We start from the raw sequence: 21358 nt of genomic DNA on the forward strand, positions 1-21358 counted from the left end.
AGGTGATTCATTTTCCAAATTAAAAATGACATGATCTCTTTCCTCATTCTGCTCGGATTCTCTGCGCAGAAGCAACCCCATTTTGTACTTTTAGCAGTGGAAATCTTATTATAAAACTCTTGCATAATGGGGTAATATTTTTAAATTCATAAACATAAATATTAAAATGCTTCATGTTGACAAGATAATTCCCTCACAGCTACTTACTTTTGAAATTCTTAAGTATTTGATCACTTCTCTGAATGGGTTGTATCTACAGCAGTCAACTTGATGCTTCATCAAAACAGATTTTTTTTCACGTTCTCCTAATCTGAGCACCTTCTGACAAAGACAGTCCTTCCTGTGGGAGCCTCGGGTACACCCTATTATTCTCACGTGGTCTGGGGATTTCCTTCTGTGCCAATGAGTCAGCTTGGGGCAGTGACTACTCTCCCGGGCATTTCTACTCAAAGGTCTTTAGGGTCACAAAACCTGTTGCTTTGCTTGACAGAGTGGACCCCAACAGAGGTTTCAACAGTATTTCCTAGTCCAGTGGGGCTATGGCTTAGAGCTGATGGTTATGCGCTCCTGCCACTTGTGACCATTTAGGGCCACATATACTCATTCCTTCTTCCTCTTTTTCCTTTACCCTTTTACCCGTATTTGCTCTTTTTCCATATCTTTGGCACCTGGACTTTTTTTGTAATTCTTGACATTCCTCTAATGGTGACCAACTTGCCCTAGTTTGCTGGACAACTTCCTGGTTTTAGCCCCCAAATCCCACCTTCAGGGAACCCACTCCATTCCAAGCCAAACTGAGATGGTTAGTTACTGTAGCAGGTAAAATGGACACCACCTCAGGATGGTCAATTTTGCTTAACTACCCTTAGGGCCAAAAGAAAAAACAATGACTACATTATAAAGATTGGCATACATGGAAAAGAGGTTCAATCCAGTTCCTTCTATATATTACTAAACTATCCAAATTCCCATGATTTCCTTTCACATACAGCCACCCTGATGGTCAGGCTGATAGAATATTTTGAAGGTGGCAGTTTTTGGAAAGAGTGCCCAATGGAGGGGGCCTAAAGAATGCTGATAATCAAATAGTTACTAACTTCTAAAAATCAGTCCTCAAACCCAGCTCATTAGGAAAGGCTGAAATAGCTTTTAGAAATATCCTTAACAATTGTACAACCTAAGAACTTTCTGACTTGGGAAATGTCATCAGCTGACTTTTACTGGAGATGACACCAGGCCTTGCACAGCAAGTTGTCAGACTGAAGAGGGTGCTGTTGTGGGCCCAGCCCTTCTCCCGTCCCATCCTATGTGTTCAGCGTGTGCATACCCCCGACAGTGCGTGAGCCAAGGGAATGGCAAATCCTCAGCGCTTTCCTCGAGTACTTTGGAGTTGTCCAAAGGGACCAGAAAGTTGTAGCTTGAAAGAGATTTCCAGGTCTGTTTCCTTGGCAACAAAAGTTACTGGAAGCTTTGGAGTTATACGTGAGTAAAGAGTAGAAGGTGTGATTTGTGGGAAATCAAAAACAGGGCTGGTGAAAACATAATACTTCAATGTAAGCATGCACCCGGTACACCAACTGTGAGAGTTTTTTAAGGTTTGTTGCGGGGCCGGGGGAATGCAGCTTCTCCACTGTTGGGTGGCTACTCCCTTTATTTCCCTTAGAGTGAGAACCAGTAACCAATTCTGGAGATAGAGAAACTCTAAGTACAGGAACATAATGACAGCTGGAAATAACAGAAGGGAATGGGTTAGATATTTTAGGCTGTGAGGAGGCCAACAAGGTGCCCCCAGGAAGTAATCACAGCATGGGAGAGGCCATAAGAAGCCGGCTGGAGAGTGTTGGGCAGCAAAATCACCAAGAGAAGTCATTGCAATCCTTCCTTGAACTTCAGAATGATTTAAAGATGTATATTGACAGGCTCTAGAGAGGATCACATTAGTGACATACAATATGAAAACAGTCAACCTTTTAAAAATATCTCAATATAAATTTTCCCAGCTAATGTACATACTCTTGAAGTCTTTCCCACAAGTATTCTCCAGTGTTTCCTGGTTTTCGTGTTTTGAATTTTATACATAGAGTAAATAATACAATAGATTCTCTCAGTATTAGACCTTGAGAACGATCATCGAATCTATCATTTCACAGTAGAACCATTAAATGTCTAACAGTTAATTTGAAATAAATGAATCCCCCTATTTTTAAACAAGGATAAATGGGAAACTAAGAGGGGAAAATATATTTTATGCCACAATTCCAGGAATGATACAGAGCAAGGCCTTTATTAGATCTTTTGGAAGTGTTTGTTGTTTGTAATATATAGGAATTAAATTGTCCATAATTTTGTTTATGATGACACACACTATTCTCAAATAAAAACAACCCTTCAAACCTGTGGGGATAGAAACAGACACCCAAGGGTCTGGAGAAGTTGATAGCCAAAGACAAGACTTCTTGTGGCTGTGCCTCTGTAATTTCTCCAGTTTGCTATCATTTGCAGTGTAGGGTAGAAAATGACATGTGTGATTTATCTGTGCCTCATCTCTGCTTGTTTACAAATAGGTTTATTCTCTCATGGCATTCCAAACCACAGGAGGTAGTTACATTATTCTGTAGCCTCTCATTGTCTTAATTTTGCTTCTAGGGTTAATGAGATATTAAGGCGGAAGTAAATATTGAGAGAGATGCTTAAATGAAGACGGAATTTTCTTTTATACTATCATCTCTCTCCAGAGACAGATTCTATTTCAAATATTTTCTTGTATTAAAATTGGTTTTCTTATGATTGACTATCTGTGTATTGGGGTAGGTAATGCAAACATTCAAAGTAAAAAATATTTATGTATGTATATATAAATATATATAAACATCTTATTTTTTCAAAAGCTGTGTGTAAGTCATATAATCTTTATTGTATTCATAACACAGGCAATACAAGCATCTTCATTCCATACTATTATTTTGTACAAAATTGAGAATTTCTAAAGTTTCACTTATTCCGGTAACTTCTAATAGGATGCCCATGTCACAAAGATAGTTTCCTTAAACTGAATTGTAATATTATATTTAGTCTGGCATTTGTAGGTGGAGATTGCCACTCTGCCTTATTCATACTCTTATTATGCCTCACTGTTACTCTTATTAGTTTCATGTGCACACATTTTAACCCAGTCATGTAATAATGTCATCAAAGACTAGGGTATGCTTTGTTGACTCCCCTCAGTGCCTATGTGTCCCTTTGGCTTTAACCTCTGACTGCACAGCAGTACACTTTGCATCATCTGGAGTGCGCACCAGCTTTGCTATAAGAACTTAGCCTTGAATTTGAAATTATGGCACAGCAGTTACTTTATAATGAATTCAGGCTTTAACATCGTGTTGTTAATTTAGAGGCTAAGGTCACCTTATATCTCAGTTTAACAAAATGCCAGGCATGTGGTAGATTGTTCGTTCTTCTTTTCAAAATCAGAAATAAGAATTGCAACTACCTGCTATTCCTGATAAGTTAGCATCTCCATGTGAACTGCTTATGCAGCTGTAGAATGAAAGGGAGTCCATAGTGTCATTTCAGCAGTTACAGCACAGTGTGTGTTCTTCTAAGGAGCTGTCTATCTTGTATCCAGTTCCTTGGGAATGTGATTTCAGATCAGAGATAAAACAACTCTGTACCCTGCAGCAGTAACCAGCAGAGCATGGGGAATTTATCCTCTGGGGCAGAGTTTTGAGGAGCTGAGGTCTGGTTCTGAAGATGCTTGCTGAATGGACACATTTTGCACACTTTCAGATCTTGCTGCCCCCTTCTTCAAATCTGTTCAATGAGGAGGGTGCCAGGATCTGATCCTGCTGCCTGGGTGGTGTTCCAACACCCACAGGTCCAAAGTACACTCTTATGTACCCACAACCTTGCAGGCAGCATTAGGAAGCTTTGAGGAGACTACCTCTTCTCCATTTTTTGGGCGGCCTATCCCTGGACAGAGTGGCATGCAGGTAGCATGCAGATACTCTGGACCTTTACTGACATGACTGCTATTCCCAAACTATGCCTTTAAATCGGGAAAGAGGGGGTTGCAAATGCACTCCCCGTCATGTAATTTCACTTGCCATCAGCAGCTCAAGAAAAGGGGGAAAGAAAGAAAAGGAAATGGTAAACTGGCATTCCAGAAACAATATTTAACCTGTCTCATTTTTTCTTCTTTTTTTTTATTTTAAAACTTTTTTTAGATTTTATTTATTTTATTTATTTTTAGAGAGGGAAGGGAGTGAGATAGAGAGAGAGAGAAACATCAATGTGTGGTTGCTGGGGGTTATGGCCTGCAACCCAGGCATGCACCCTGGCTGGGAATCGAACCTGCGACACTTTGGTTCCCAGCCCGCGCTCAATCCACTGAGCTATGCCAGCCAGGGCTTAACCTGTCTTATTATGCATCCCTTACTAGTCTTTTGGAACCACACACGCAAAAAAAAAATTGTTCCACTGAATACTCTGAATGGAGGTCAATTAGCCATGACCATCAACAGATCCCTGTGGTGTTAATGAACAAAAGCACGTATTTTGGAATAATGTGTGTCATCATAGTGATCCTTACAAATGTTCCTTAGAGTAGCACAAATATATTGTCCTGTGAGCACACAGCTCTAACTCTAACATACCAAATGAGTGAGCTCGAGGCCGCATTGGGTCTGTAAGCAAGCCTGTACTTTGTGGGCAGCAAGTAACAACAATGATTGCATGGGATTTCATCAAACATAAGAGGGGCAGACTGGATAGCACCAAGAGAAAGTCATGCTGAGTTCTTGAAACAGATAATCATTGCCTCTTATTTAGAAACAAATAAACACCTAAGCCTAATCTGTCAGTAGTGCTCTGGGGGGTCGTAAGGAGAGAGTGGCCGATGGGAAGAAAGGAAAATCATGTTTGGAAACTCCAATTTCTGAGACGTTCTTGGGAAAATTGATTACAGGAAATTGAGAGAAAGGAAAACTATGATCCCCAAATTGCCCTAATCGAAGTCCTCAGTGACCACATCCATTACAGTGCTTGAAAGCTGCAGGACTGATGTTCTCATTGCAACTAAAGACAGTTCAGTCAAGAATCTGGTTCTGTTTTGCTTTTTTGACCATCTATTTAGCTGAATTTTGTGAAAGTGCATGTAAATTCATGGGTGGTAGAATTCAGGCTTTTACTAAAGGAAGCTCAGGCTGTCAGGATACTCCGTAGAGACATCAGTTAGAGCAGGGCCTGAGGGATGTGGGAAGTTGAGACCCTTTCAAGGTTTAGCAGTTCTTACATCCTTCTGAGCATCGGAATATTTAAATATGGATGGCCTTAGGTCCCGGGTTGGCAACCTATGACCTGTGAGCGAAATTTGAATACAGCCTGTTTTTGTAACTACAATGTTTTTGGAGTACAGCCACACCTCTTTGCTTAGCATTGTTTATGACTGTTTTCTTGCCAAGAGGGCAGAACTGAGCTGTGACAGACTGTCTGGCCCTCAAAGCCTTAAATATGTACAGAATGGCCTTTTATAGAAAAAAATTTGCCGGTCCCTACCCTATGTGGTACAAGGATTTATTCTTTGATTTAGGCACGACAGAGTTTCAAAACCTATTCTTTAGCTTCACACAAATCCATATCGGAGAGAATAAAGGAACTTTGAAAACACCAAATGAAGTTTGTCATTATACCAAGAGCTAAGAAGTAGAACCACGATACACATCACTCTTCTGACCCTGCAATTCAATGTGTCTCATACAGCAGAAGAGACTGGCCATGGACATTACACTTGAGTGATGATTTCCAAATTTCCTCCCAGGAAACACGGCACAGAGCACCTTAGTGACCAGGAAGCACCGAAGCAGCCCATATATTAAGCACCTTCAGTAGCTGTTAAAGACACTGGAAAAGAAGGACATCCCCAGCTTCCGTTTTCATCTCCTTCAATATTAAGCTTTTTTTTTTTGCATTAATGAGCATCAAAAAGGTGCACATTTCCATTTCTGATTGAGGGGAAAATGCAATGAGGAAATTTAATCAAAGCAACTTAGGAGACTAATTAATGCAATCAGCATCAGGTCGTGCAAATATTATCATTGAATGCCATCGTGTAAAGCTGGTGACAGTGATTTGGGCTCTTGGAAGATTTCTCAGGATAAAACCAAGAGAGGAGGGGCAGAAACTGAGTGCCAACCTCAGAGTTTCATTATTCTTTCATGTCCATCTTTCTTATGAGTCAGTAAAAAACCCTATCAAGCCTATCTTATTTGGGGAAAATGATGAATATTCTACATCCTGTCAAAGCCCCAGAAGTCTCATTTCTGGACAGTGCTGTGCCAGAGTAATACTACAATGGGTAGTGTGGTTGCATTTTACCTAATTTTGACAATGGAAAAAAGTGGTGAGAGAGAAATGATTTCTTTCTGGAATCAAGGATACCAAAAAGTACAGTAATTTGTGAGACATGATTCTAGTAGCCTAAAGGAGAAAATTAATAAAAAACAGGGAACTCCATGCTGTTCCCCGATGAACTGTTTGGGAATCAAATTAAAAGCCTAACAAAAATAAAGAAAGAAAAACTAACTAAAAACAGGGGAACACTATGTTTTACATCTCGGTGACATGATGCTCATTGTTTCATTCCTTGGGTGTTTCTAGGCCATTGGCCATCCTAGTACTTGGTCAAGCTCAACCGTATTTTATTTTGATCTCATCCAATAAGATGGCTGTATAGGTTAATAGTCATGAAAATTAAAGGCAGCCAATTGACTTAGGGCAGAAAAGAAATTGTATGGGGACAAAGAAAAGATTTCACCCAAAATGCAACGTCCACACTCTAGCTGAGGACTGCAAGGACCCTGATCGAACAGGCTGTGTCAAGGCAGCACCATCGCCATGACATCTGTTGAGTTTTATAATGTCTGAAATCCTTTTCATGCACGTGAAACGTGTTCCCCTGTACATCATGATGAGCTTTTAATAGTTTAATGTTTATGTTATGTTTTTGTAAAGAAGCGATGCATGTGATGTAATTGCTATGGACTTGGGGTTACTTTCTATTGCCGACAAAATCCTGTGTGTGTTTAGTGTGAAGTCAGCCCCTTGGCATAGTACTGTATTTTGCCGTGTATAGTACGCATCCATGTTTTTGTCCCCAACTTTCAGAAAAGAAAATCTTTCACTTTAATTTTTTAATTCAATTATTTATTTATTTATATTTAGAAACCAAACTGATTATTGTATTCCAGGGTATTGTTTTGCATTCGAATATCATTATTGTTTTCTAGCGTTACTCTTTTAATGCATAAGCATCAATAAAAGAATTAAAACCATTTATAAAGCTATGGCATTAGTATTACCCATATATAATGTGCCTCTTTATTCTTCCCTCAAATTTTCAGACAAAAAAGTGTGCATTATGCACTGCAAAATACAGTATCTTAAATGTTGCATATATGAGTCTTGACTATGTATATGAAAACCTACATTATATGAAAAAGACTGGCTATAAAAAACATTTCCCAAAGTTTGAAACTTATATTTCTGCAACATCGGAGATGCAAATATGTAAACACCTTTCACTGTACACCATGCTTATTACTGATCATTTTACCTAAATCTAACCAAACATCAAGCATGATGGATAAAAGGTGGATAAAAGATTATTGAATTGTAAGTAACGAACACCTGACTAATGACTTTCTAAAGTGCTCAAGTATAAACAATTGCCCTCTAGAGGTGGGTGGACTTGGAAATTGGCACTCAGTAAATGCCCCGCAAATGTACAGCGGTGCTCTTTAACCCCATATCCCATCCTTCACACCATGGCTTCAATGCTCACTCCCACTCACCATTGTAGTTTCTGCTATTGACCCAAAGCTGTTGATAAATATGTTGCAGGTAACATTTACAGGAGGCCCTGCAAGTTGAACAATAAATAGAAAATTGGACAGGTTGTGTTCATGGCACGATCAAGTCAAGTTTTTCTCTTGCCAGCGGCATTATAGCACTTACCATGGTGGTTTCTGTGACTGATCCAAAACTGTTGATAAAAATATTGCAAGTAACGTTTACTGGAGGACCTGCAGAATGCAATAAGAATATTGCAATAGACATTGAAGCAAAAATACAGCTTCATCAACATCTGTGCAAATGACTAGAGATGTAAACAAAATGAAAATGATGGTGAGATTGCAAAAAATACATTTTACCCAGAGGCTTACAGTGATAATATTCCCACTGGTATTTCAAATAATGACAGTTAAGCAGTGATAACTTACCCTGAGGACTTTTGGATTTGGAAAATATAAGCTGAAGACTATTCAACTGAATTCATTGTCAATAGTCACTATCAAAATAGCCTTTTGAGTGGGTGGATTTCTTTGACTATAGGCTCAGCAACACTGTGGGTGTTGACAGTGGGCACCCATGGTGATAACGTAGCCTAGGTCATGAATTTAAATAGAGCTGAAGTTTGAACTGTGGATGGGCTTAGGAACATTCGCCTCCTTTCTCATAACACCCTTGAAATCAGTAGATTGGTCTAGTTTGGTTCTCTCCATACCTCTGAATTTACCCTATGATTTTTTGACCCCCCTCCCCAATGAAAAATGATGTACAGAAATATGAAAACAAAGAAAATTAGCTCATTTTAAGAAGAAAACACAGAGATGTTAATTAATGTCCAGATTGTTGCCTCAGTAAATATAATGTGAGGCAAGGGTTATTAACGCTAGATGTGCTTCTAACAAAAAGCCTATTTTTTCTCCAGCGACCCAGGAACTAGCTGTCTTCTCCCTTGCCCTTTGGCTTCCATTCAACCACTAACCAAGCCAGACTCTGCTTAGCTTCAGGGATCAGATGAGATCAGGTGTGTTGGGGGGTGTGGCCACAGATTCTTGGCTCTTTGACAATAGATAAATCACTCTCTGATGGTTTTCAGTTTCACGTTTTGCTGGGAATGTGTTCATCACCCTCGTGTAGTTTCCCCCAGATGTTTTCTGAGAGAAGAATGTACCATAAGCCACCTTTGCTTTCCCTGGTGTAAGTTTGCCTGTCTCCACGCAAAAAAGGCTCAGCAACCTGGTGCAAGCTACAGCCATTGGCTCTCTGTACCCAACAAGCCTGTAGGATGTGAACGAGGAGGAGTTTGGCTTAGGCCCTCCCTCTAAAGTTCGTGGTAAAACGCAGCTCTGGTGGCATGTGAGCACCGTGTCTTTAAACTCTGCAAGTCCACGTGAGGTTCCCAAAACAAGGAAAGGAAACTTGGGGTGAACAGCTCATTTAAATCCCCAGACAAGGACTTTTGGTGAAAGAAGGAGTAAAGAGTTTTAGTCAAAGAGATGTGTTATGCTGTTTTTCTTTTTAGCATAACTAACTTTTCTGATAAATGTGTTTATTTAAAGAAATGTTCGCAGACATGGAATCATGGCACCACTATATTACTGAAATGTGTTTCAGCCTTCAAGTCTTGTACCTCCCCTCCTATTTCCAAATCTGCCAAGATGGCTTCTCCACGGTCACTTCCCACTCCGCTTGATGTTGTTTGCCCTTTTAGGTTACTCAAAGCAAAACAAAAATGCGTCTCTTTCTTGGCCATAAAATTCTATTCTATAACCACCATTTTCTTCTGCTAATAAGAAAAATGTATACAAGGTAGAGGCAAGTTATGAGAAATTGTGTATGTTTGCTTTTTCGCTCTTTTTACAATAAAATCTTTTCTTTTAGATAGTCCAATTCAGGATGGAAACCTTTTGTGAATTTTTATATGTAAGATATACAGAAAATGAATGATGGGGGAAAGAAACAGGAAAAATGGAAATGTCATCTTACCAGGAGGATTGTCTTGTACTATACAGTTTCTGTTTGTCTGGCCTCCCCAACTGACTCGGAAGGGTCTAGAATGCTGGTTCATACCATCATACACTCGTTTTTATCCTTCCCAGTAAATGGCAGTGTGAGTATATTGCTGGAACTCAAAATATTTTTTTTTTAACATCAGTGTGCAGTTGCCTCTTGAGTGCCCTCTACTGAGTGGGGGGAGGACCGGGCCTGCAACCCAGGCATGTGCCCTGCCTGGGAATTGAACCGGTGACCCTTTGGTTCACAGGCCGGCACTCAGTCCACTGAGCCACACTAGCCAGGGCAGAACTCAAAATATTCTTTAATCTACCACATATTGATGCACTGTACTAAGCATATTAAAATTTTTTCTACCTTAATCCTTACAAAAGAGGAATTTTTTTACTGCTCCAGTAAGTTTTCAAATGAGGGAACTGGGGGTTAGAGAGGTTAAGTAACTTTTTTAAACTCCTGCCACAGTACTTAGAAAAGCAGAAACTCAGTGTCTCATCATTCTGATCCCCAAAAGCTAAACTTTCAACCACTTTGCTGCACTGCATTCCTTACATGGTATCTTGTCTCCCCTCTGAACAACCAGCCATGGCATTTTCCATTGGTTTGTACATTTCTGGGATAATATTATTCTTTACATCTTACCTCTTCAATCTTGGACATTGTCTCAAGGTTCGTTTGCATTTAGATGTAAAACCAAGAGAAAAAAGTAAGTCTTTTTTTGATGCAATATTAGCACATGCATATAAATATGAGCTGACATATGAAAACTTCACTGCATACCAGTAAGCACCTTATTTCATTCTTCAGTAGTTAGGTGTTACTGTGTCTCCCACTTTATAGATAAGGAAAATGAGACACAATGGTGGTCACAGAATTTGTAAAAGGCAGAAATTGCATAATGTTAGGGACACTTTATTATTTTTTTTTTAACTACAAGGGTAAAGTGTCGAGGCCAACAGAATTATCCTAATGATAGAAGCTACAGATCTTTCACCTCTTTGGTTTAATTTATTCTCAGGTATTTTATTCTTGTAGATGTTATTGTAAATGGAATTTTTCTTAATCTCAGTTGTTCATTGCAGTTGTGCAGAAACATAACTGACTTTTATGTGTTGATTTTGTATGTTTCAATTTTTCTAAATTTGTTTATTAGTTCTAGTAATTTTCTCCTGGATTATTTGGGGTTTTCAATATACAGGACCATGTCATCTGCAAATATAGTTTTACTTCTTCCTTTCAAGTGTGGATGTGTTTTGATTTCTGTGTCTAATTGCTCTGGATAATACTTCCGATAACACTGTTGAATAATAGTGGTAAAAGCAGGCATCCTTATCTTGTTTCTGATCTTAGGGAGAAAACATTTACTCTTTTACCGTGGATTATGCTGTCTGCAGATGGCATAGTTGGATCATGTTGTGAGCTCTGAATTTTTCATAAGTGCTCTTTACCATGTTGAAGAAGTCTCCTTCTATTCCTAGTTTTCTGAGTAGTTTCCTTTTCTCTATTGTGAAAGGGTATTAGACTTTGAGGACTGATTTTTCTGCCTCTATTGAGATGATCATGTGTCTTCTTTCCTTCATTCTATTATTGTTGTGCATTACTTTGATTTTATTATATTGAACCACCTTTGTATTCTTGGGATAAATCCCAGTTGGTCACGGTGAATGATTCTTTTACTATGCCATTGGATTCGTTTTGCTAACATTTTGTTTAAGACTTTTGCATCTATATTTATAAAGGATACTGGCCTGTGATTTTCTTTTCTTGTGGTGTCTTGGTCTGGCTTTGATATCAGGGTAATGTTGGCCTCATAGAATGAGTTGGGAAATTCTTTCCTCTTTTATTTATTGGAAAAGTTTGAGAAAGATCTGTGGTAATTTTCACTTTAATGTTTGGAAGAATTCACCAGTGAAGCCCTTGGGTCCTGAGCTTTTCTTTGTTCCAAGGTTTTTGATTACTCATTCAAACTCTTTACTTGCTCCAGGTCTGTTAAAGTTTCCTATTTCATCTTTCGTCAATTTAGGTAATTTGTGTGTTTCTAGGTATTTGTTTATTTCACCTAGGTTATCTAATTTCTTTATAACCTTTTATAACTCTTTTTATGTCTGTAAGATCAGTAGTAATAGCTCTACTTTCATTCCTGGTTTTAGTTGAATCTTCTCTTTTTTCTCTCTTAATCTAGCTAAAGGTTTGTAATTTTTTCATCTTTTAAAAGAATCAGTCCTGGCTGGTGTGGTTCAGTGGATAGAGCACTAGCCTGTGAACCAAAGAGTTGCTGGTTTGCTTCCCAGTCAGGGCATATTGCCTGGATTGCGGGCCAGGTCCCCAGTGGAGGCACTCAAGAGGCAACCACACATTGATGTTTCTCTCCCTCTCTTTCTCCCCCCTTCATCTCTCTAAAAATAAAGTAAATGAAATCTTTAAAAATAAATAAATAATTAAAGAGTCAAGTTTCAGTTTTGTTGATTCTCTAATTACTTTTCTATTTTCTTTTTATGTTTCTACACACTAACCTTTATTATTTACTTCCTCTGAGAACTTCAGGGTTAGTTTTCTCTTTTTTCACTAATGACTCAACTTGTAATATTAGTTTATTGATTTGAGATCTTTCTTCTTTTTTAAGGAAGACATTTACAGTTTAAATTTTGCTCTGAACACTGCATTTACTGCATCCTATAAGTTTTGGTATGTTGTATTTTTGTTTTTATTCATCTCTAATTACCTTGTAATTTCTTTTTTTAAAATTTTTTTAAAAGATTTTATTCATCCATTTTTAGGGAGGGAAGGGGAGAGAGAGAGAGAGAGAGAGAGAGAGAGAGAGAGAGAGAGAGAGAGAGAGAGAGAAACATCAATGTGTGGTTGCTGGGGGTTATGGCCTGCAACCCAGGAATGTACCCTGACTGGGAATCGAACCTGTGACACTTTGGTTCCCAGCCCGTGCTCAATCCACTGAGCTATGCCAGCCAGGGCCCACCTTGTAATTTCTTCTTTGATCTATTTGTTATTTAACAGTGTGCTAATTTCCAAATATTTGAGTTTCCTGGTTTTCTGTTTATTGTTGGTATTTAGCTTCTTTCTACTATGCTTGGAAAAGATACTTTTATTATTTTAATCTTTTAAAATTTGTTAAGATTTGTCTTGCAGCCCAATGTATGGTTTATCCTGGAAAATGTTCCATGTGCACTTGAGAAGAATGTGTATTTTGCTGTTATTGGGCAGAACATTCTGTATAAGGTTTGTTAGATCTGGTTGATTTATAGTATTGTTTATGCTCTCTTTTTTCTTAATGATCTCTATAGATATTCTATTCACTATTGAAAATGGTATATTAGCTATATACCATTTTCAGCTATTATTGTAGTAGTATTATTTCTCCCATCAATTCTGTCAAAATTTGCTTCATATATTTTGGATCTTTGTTGTTTGGTGTATATATTTTTAGAATTGTTATATCATCTTGGTGTTTTGACCATTTTATCGATAATATAATATCCTTCTTTGTCTTTTTTAAAGAGATTTCTGCCTTTAAATATGTTTATTTATTGAAGTAGACACATACTGTCAGGTTTGCTTTTTCAGTTAATGTGGGTGATTGACCCACAGTATATATTCATCTGCTCTGGCTTGTGTTGAAGACAGATACAAAGACATAGGCACAGACATAGCAGAGGATTATAGAAAGCAAAATCTGTCAGATGAATTGTTCAACCACATCTCTCTGGAAAGTCTGTGATTGTACTTGGCTAGAGACAGCTAATTGATCTTTTAAGAAATTTTGACTTCAAGTCTATTTTGTCTGATGTTAGTGTAGCCACCTCAGCTCTCTTTTGGTTACTATTTACATATATAGAATATATATTTCTATCCTTTCACTGTCACTCTGCTTGTGTCTTTGGATCTAAATTGAGTCTCTCTAGGATAGCATATGGTTACATTGTAGTTTGTTTTATCCATTCTTTTAATCTCTGTCTTTTGATCAGGGAGCTCAGTATGTTTACATTTAAGGTAATTGCTGATAAGGAATGACTTACTTCTCCCATGAGGTATTTGATCTCTTGTATATTTTACAGCTTTTTTGTCTCTCATTTTCTCTATCACTACCCTCTTTTTTGTTTAGTTGATTTTTTTTGCAGCAAACCATTTTGATTCTCCATCATTTCCTTTATTGTATACTTTATTTTCTTTGTAGTTCCCATGGGGATTACATTTAACACCCTAAATTGGTAACAATCTACTTTGAATTGATACCAACTACATATGGAAACTCCACTCCTAAACAGCTAGTCTTCTCTCATTATGTTGGTTTTACAAATTATATATTTTTCCATTGTGTGCTTGATAGCATAGATAAATAAATTTTTAAATGTATTTGTCTTTTATGTTTTGTAGGAAATAAAAAGTGGAGTTATAAACCAAAAACACAATAATACTGTTTTTATATTTGCAAATGTATTTAGTTTTACCAGAGATCTTTATTTCTTTCTTAGGCTTTGAGTTACTGTCTAGCACACTTTTATTTCAACCTCAGGGACTCCTTTTATCATTTCTTGTAGGGCAAGCCCAGTGGTAGTGAACTCTGTCAGCCTTTTTCACCTGGGAATGTTTTAATTTCTCCTTCATTTGTGAAAGACAGTTTTGCTGGATATAAACTCTCAGTTACAGGTTTTTAAAATTTTTTTTCAAAAAAAAAGTCAGCACTTTAAACATAACCCACTGCCATCTGACTTTCAAGGTTTCTACCGAGAAATCAACCAAAGATCTTATTGGGGATCCCATGTAAGTAATGAGTTGCTTTTCTTTTACTGTTTTAAACATTCTCTCATTGACATTGGCTTTAAACAGTTTGATTATAAAGACTCTCAGTGTGAACCTCCTTGGGTTTTCCTAATTGGAGTTCATTGATATTATTGGATTTGTAGATTTATTGATTTAATCAAATTTGGGAAGCAATTATGTCTGCAAATATTCTATTCAAATATTTTTTCCACCTCTTTGTCTCTCCTGTTTCTGGGACTCCCAGAATGTGTATGATGGTCCATTTGATGGTATAGCATTGGTCCTTTAGGCTCTGTTTAGCTTTCTTTATCCTTTTTAGTTTATGTTCTCCAGACTTAATAACTCAATTGTCTTATCTTCAAGTTCACCAATTCTTCTGCCTACTCAAATCTATTGTTCAACTCTTCTAGGGAATTTTCCATTTTTTGTTGTTATAATTTTTAGTCCCAAAATTTCTTTTGGGTCCTTTTAGATCATTTCTATCTCTTTGTTGATATTCTCATTTTATTCATACATTACTGATTTCCCTTCATTCTTTGTCTTTATTTTCCTTTATATCTTTAAGTATATTTAAGACAGTTGTTTCAAAGGCTTTGTCTACTAAATCTAATATCTGGGCTTCCTCAGGTATGATTTCTGTCAATTTATTTGCTTCCTTAGAATGGGACATACTTTTCTGTTTTTTTTTGTATGTTCATGAATTTTGTTAATAATTGGATACTTGAATATTATAATGTGTTAACTCTGGAAATCAGATTCTCTCCCTTCCCCAGAGTTTGTTGGATGTGTTTTGATTGTTGAAGGCTATAGGAGGACATCTGTTTAGTGACTTTCCCAAACTATTTTTGCAAAGACTATATTCCTTCCTGTGTATGGCCATTACAGTCTGTGTTCCTCACCGTGTGTTGAGCTAGGGTTTACACAGAGATTTTCTTGAACACCAGGAGCTAAAATATCAATGAACAAACTAAGCACACAAAGGACACCTTGCCCAGTGTTTTCAGATCATCTCTGTGCTGGGGCATTCCTTCAGTACTTAGCCAGTCTTAAACTTACCTAGGGATCACCCTAAGATGAAATCCTAGGATCCACTCAGATATTTTCTGAGCATGCATGCATCTTGCCTTGAGAATGAATATCATTTTCTAAATATCCCTGCATACATGATTGATTTTGAATTACCTAATTTCCCTAAGAAATTCTCCTCAGCTTTTTCTCTCAGGATTTAGATGGTCTATTGTATATTTCAACTGTAGTCTTTTGCCCCAGGCTTATGAAGGTTTTTTGTATTTTTTTTTTTGCATCGTTTCTGATCAATACCTACTGCTTTTTCCATCCTGAGTTTTGAGTTAGGTGGAACAGAGATGAGCACTGTTATGGGCTGAATTGTGTCCCCCAAATTCATACACTGAAGTCCTAAGCCCCACCAACTCAAAATGTAACCAATATTTGGAAAGAAGGTTTTTAAAGAGGTAACTAGGACTAAATGAGGTCATGGGGGTAGGCTCTAATCTGATACAAATGGTGTCCTCATGGAGAGAAGAAAAGAAACACCAGGGATATGTGTGCCCAAGGGAAAGATCATGTGAGGAGACAGTGAAAAGGAAGCAGTCTGCCTGGCCAGGTGGGTCAATCGTCCCATACACCAAAGGGACATGGGCTTGATTCCCAGTCATGGCACATACACAGGTTGTGGGATTGATCCCCAGTTGGGCTCCTGTGGAAGGCAACCAGTCAGTGTTTCTCTCTTACATCGATGTTCCTCTCTCTCTCTTTCTTCTTCTTCTCTCTAAAATCTATTTCAATATCTCTAAAAAAAAGTAATAAAAGGAAAGGTGGCAATCTGCAAGTCAGGGAGATAGTTTTCAGGTGGACTGGATCTGACACTTGGATCTTGGGCTTGTAGTCTCCAGAACCGTGAGAAAGTAAATTCCTGTTATTTAAGCTACCCAGTCTGTGGCATGTTCTTATGGCAGCCTGAGCAAACTAACAGAAGTGCCTTACGTCAGTCCTTCTGGTAGCACAGAGATGTTAGAATAGACAAACAAAATTAGTGAATAATCATTTTTCTGCCCATCTTCAGAACCAAGGACCAGGGTTTCACACTGAGAATGTAGGCAGCCACTGATTCAAAACCGAAACCACTGCTGAAAAAAGGTGGGACAAGGGCAGGAAAAAATGCCTCAAAACTTTCCTACCATTGTGAAGTTGGCTTTTTCTTGATTCAGTAGTCTCTTGATTACCATAAGCTTTTGACTATTTTCCAGAGTTCTAACCAAGTTAGTTCTGACAGCTTGTACTTGCTGTTTGATGTTTCTGTGGGGGAAACAAGAGCTTAGAGCTGCCTACTCTGCTATTTTGTTGATGTCAACCTTCTCCTCCCCCAAAACTTGAATACACTTATGAAAATTATGGTGCTTCTGAGGGGGAGAGCATAGTCTGTGTTGTTTTTCCCTAATTTGTTTGACTATAAGAGATTTTCTAATAGACCATCCTTTCCACGGAGCACATTACAAAGGTGGTAGGCACTCTGCAAAACATGGTTTTGAAAATGCTGATCCACATTATTAATTCAAGTAACACATTCTTGTTGGACAATAAATTGGTTAGATGATAAAATGGAACTATGAATATGACTGAAGGCAATTATAGGTTATTATAAAACCCTGTGCTCCTGCCAAGGAAGGAATGTTTTATTGAAGGCTGTAGGGTAGGTGAGAAGTAATGGAAGAAGAACAAAGAATCAGTAAAGATCAGTTTAACCTTTCGGATTTATTTGTCTAAGATTAAATTTATGTAATGATCTCATAGTCTAGATGTATAACTCTGGGATGTAAATAAAAAGCTTTGCTAGGAAGCAGGTGTGACAAATGTATTAATTCCTGGATGTGTCCTCTTAAAAAGTCAGTGCCCTAAATGATGGCTCAGCGACATTTTTCAAAAAGGGCCACAGATCTCTGTCACAGCTACCCAATTCTGTCTTTTTGAGAGAAAAGAGCCATAGACAGTCTGCAAACAAATGCCTGCGTTCCAGTGAAAATTTATTCACTGAACAGCTGGTGGACTAGATTTGGCCTGTGGACCAAGTTTGCCCAGCTCTGCTGTTGACTCTCAGAGCAGGAGGTCAGAGAACTAGTGGTGGTATTACTATCATTATTACAAGTTCATTGGATTATCAGAATATGTCTATGAAGAAGGTGCATCATTAAACACGTTTTATTATGGAGTAAACTGAAGTGTTGAGATTATAAGGTAGATCTCCTAACATTTCCTATACTGATCTTTACTGAAACAATGCCCATCTCATCCCACTTCCTTTCCCTTCTCTCCATAACTCTGTTTTGCTCTCAGCTCTGTAGAATGTTTTAGCAGACCCGAACCACCTTTTATAGCTTTCTTGCTTCCATAAACATTCTTTGTGTCTGAACAACCAGGTAGCATCGTGCGCTTGAGAAAATTGTTGCTAGCTTCTTTATTTAAAATAGAGTTTCTAAACCTCAGGACTATCGGCATTTGGGACCAGACCATTCCTGGTAGTGGAACCTTGCCCTGTGCACGGTGGGATGGTGAGCAGCTTCCTTGGGCTCTACTCACTGGATGCCAGTAGCTCCCCACTTCCCATGGCCTCTACTGTGACAAGCAAAAATGCGTCCAGACATTACCAAATGTCCCCTGGGGGACAAAATACCATCCCTGGTTGAGAACACTAACTTATAAAAAGGACGTAAAAATGGCAAGATGAATGGAAAGGTTATTTAATATGGATTACATGTTATATAATAATTAAATGAGCTTCAGATTATTCTTGTGGTCAGCCATATTGTGAATATCATGTTAAATATTATAGCAAAATATTTGGGGTCATGTGACTTTCTCAGAAGAAAGTCATGTCTCATATATTTCAACAAAGCCTGTAGATTTAGAAAATATATAAACATACTTTAGGTGAAAACATGGCAGTAGTATTGAGTTGATATTCCTTTGTTGGGTTCGTTCATTAGAAAATTTAATTTGCAGGCCTGGCTGGTGTAGCTCAGTGGATTGAGCGCGGGCTGCGAACCAAAGTGTCGCAGGTTCAATTCCCAGCCAGGGTACATGCCTGGGTTGCAGGCCATGACCCCCAGCAACCACACATTGATGTTTCTCTCTCTCTCTCTCTATCTCCCTCCCTTCCCTCTCTAGAAGTAAATAAATAAAATCTTTTAAAAAAAGAAAATATAATTTGCTTCTCCTTTGCCAGTATTTGCTGAATTCTGTGCATTTCCATCTTTCATAAATCTTTAGTCAGTCATTATATCAACAGACAATTATTGAGTATCCAGGATGTGTCTAGTACATTCTTGGTCTCCTAATTAGCATTTATAATGAGAGTGAATTGAGGGACTAAATACAACATAAGACAAATTCAGGACCATTTGCTGAAAAGCCATTGAGTCATTCTGCAAAAAATGTCAAATGAGATGGAAAGTGTGGACCCAACCAAGCATCATGGAGAAGACATTTTTGTCAAGCCTTTTGCTAATAGAAGTGAACTGCTACTTTTTTGTTGCTCACTGCAGGATCATAGTAATCTTAAAATGTGCAGTTTACGTTCTGGGAGATGTAGGGCACTTTGCTTGTGGTGACAAGGTTCATTTCCCATTTTAAAGATCTCAGACTAAATGGAAACCTTCACATTGGGAGTAATTTGTAAGTGGAATCTGCATATATTTCTATTTCTGCTATAATAAAATGTCATCAGATGGAGAAATGCTGGAAAACATGAGATTTTGGCTATCTTGGGTTTCAGATGGATAATAAACACCCATTTAACGTTAGAAGAAGACAATTTTAAATGCGAGTTGGAATTAGTTTTGAAATGAAGAGATCTAAGAGCTCCTCGTGAACCCAAATGATATTTTCTTTCATTTTAAGAAGTAACAAAAATAGAATTAAGGACAACTTTTTCTTGTGTTAATTGAATCCTCTATTACATTGCAAAGTGAATAACAAGTTCATCAACTTGTTAGATTTTGACAAATTGAAAATAGAGTTTTTGGCATTCATCATTTTTAAAGAAAGAACTATGCTACATTTGGAGTTATAATAATGGAATTGGGTACAATTCCATCTGTACATGTGTGTCCATGTTCAAATCTTCTCATCCTTCCAAGTCCAGTTTCAATGATACTTACTCAGTGAGTTTTTCCATGATTTTCCCCGTTTGAATATCATTGTTTTGGGCGCTTTCATAGACCCATACCTTATCGTGTGGTATTATACTAAATTTTTCAAATGTGTTTAATATTTTCAAGTATGCTCTAGAGACAGGGTATGATTCAGATCTTATGCCCTGTAGTATTTCCCAAAGCATTTCTGTATACTACTGAGCACATCATAGACATTACATTTAATAAATGCCCAATGTATCCTGTTGATCAGAATATAAGCCTCCTTGCATAAGGAAGTGCCAGTGGCATATAGAGAGACTGTGCATTTCCGTTTCATTTCAGAGCAACTTGCAATACAAGGCACTCTAACCCCACCAGTTAGTCTCCATCCCTTCAGGGTCAAAGGGTAATTGTTTCTCAGGCTCATTCATTTAACTCAATTGTCTCATCCAAGCCTGTGAAATCAGAAGTGAATTCTGTTGATCTTTCCAGAGCACTCAGTGGAATGATAAAATTATGAGAAAAACATGGTAGTCACCAACGAGCAGCACTGCGACACGGACATTTGAAACTACTGCTGAATTGTTCTCCTCGAGGAGGGGGCTGGGCAACGTCTTACTTGTTACCCTCCCTCCGGACATCGTCCCTGACCAGTGAAGCATGGAAAAAAGTCCTAAACTTCAGAGCTAGGTGAACTGCATTTAAATCTGGGCTCCACTATGTACTACTTGTGTGACCCTCTGTAGGGTTAGTGAATCACTGTAGCCTCCAGTTTCCTCATCTATAGAAGGAGAAATATCTTTACCAAACTCTCAGGTTCATTGTGAGGACTGAGTTTGATAGCATGCGTGAAATGCCATCTGTTTCTTTTCTCTTCCCGTCTCCTTCCCCTTTCGAGGAAGGGTCTTCCTCCTATACCTTGAGATAGTCCCCTTTATTTAATGATCAGATGCACTTTTCTCAAGCACCGTATCTCTGTCCTACATTTCAGTAGGACAGCTCTGCTCACAGTGTTGAGAGAAAGACCTGGATTTTAAAAGTATAAATAGGCTCAAGGGAAAAAAATGATCTTACAGGCAAAGGATTGTGTTATTAAATCTAACAATCATGAGTGTAGAGAATAATTGTACTTCAGTGGAAAGCTACGCATTGTCTCTAGTACGCTTTTCCATGTTATCTGACACCGGTTCTGTCGGAGCTATTTTACAACTCTGTGAATTGTATAACTGATAGAACTTGAAAATATCCTTTGCTTATCCTTGCAAACCCTGCCCTTTCCCGTTGCGGTTCGAGTGACTTCCCTCCCACACTGTGGAAGAGACTAGTCCCGCCTCCATTTGCACATTCATTTCGATATTCCGGATCTATATGTGTGCTTGTTTTTCGGCCTTTCTTTTGAACTGGTTATGCCATCTGGCTGGTTCCCTCATTGGTCAATGAGTTAAATAAAATCCTTACCATGTATTTATTTTACATCTGCACGAGAGTCATGATTTTACCCCCTTTAAAAACAAAACTATCTTTGAATGTGAGGTTTTTTTCAAAAAGAAGTTATGCCCGTTTGGGAGTGTTAGAGTCAG

The 21358-nt window shown here is 38.1% G+C and overlaps 1 protein-coding gene across 5 annotated transcripts in view; it reads right to left on the minus strand.

The window, feature by feature from the left end:
* Positions 1-21358, minus strand: part of GLRA2 (glycine receptor alpha 2) — a 174608-nt gene that overhangs the window by 129282 nt on the left and 23968 nt on the right. For 3 of the 5 annotated variants that reach the window (XM_045855987.1, XM_045855989.1, XM_045855988.1), the window contains one exon: positions 8011-8078. The exons of 1 other annotated variant lie outside the window; for it this stretch is intronic. In XM_045855987.1, the coding sequence (XP_045711943.1) occupies positions 8011-8078 (68 nt within the window). Of the gene's footprint in view, positions 1-7847; positions 7916-8010; positions 8079-21358 lie in introns of all 5 variants that reach the window. One more of the 5 variants, XM_045855991.1, reaches the window with a different exon arrangement.

The sequence above is a fragment of the Phyllostomus hastatus genome, unplaced genomic scaffold, assembly GCF_019186645.2.
Source record: "Phyllostomus hastatus isolate PE091 unplaced genomic scaffold, TTU_PhHast_1.1 phas_scaffold_12, whole genome shotgun sequence".
NCBI classification, from domain to species: domain Eukaryota; kingdom Metazoa; phylum Chordata; class Mammalia; order Chiroptera; family Phyllostomidae; genus Phyllostomus; species Phyllostomus hastatus.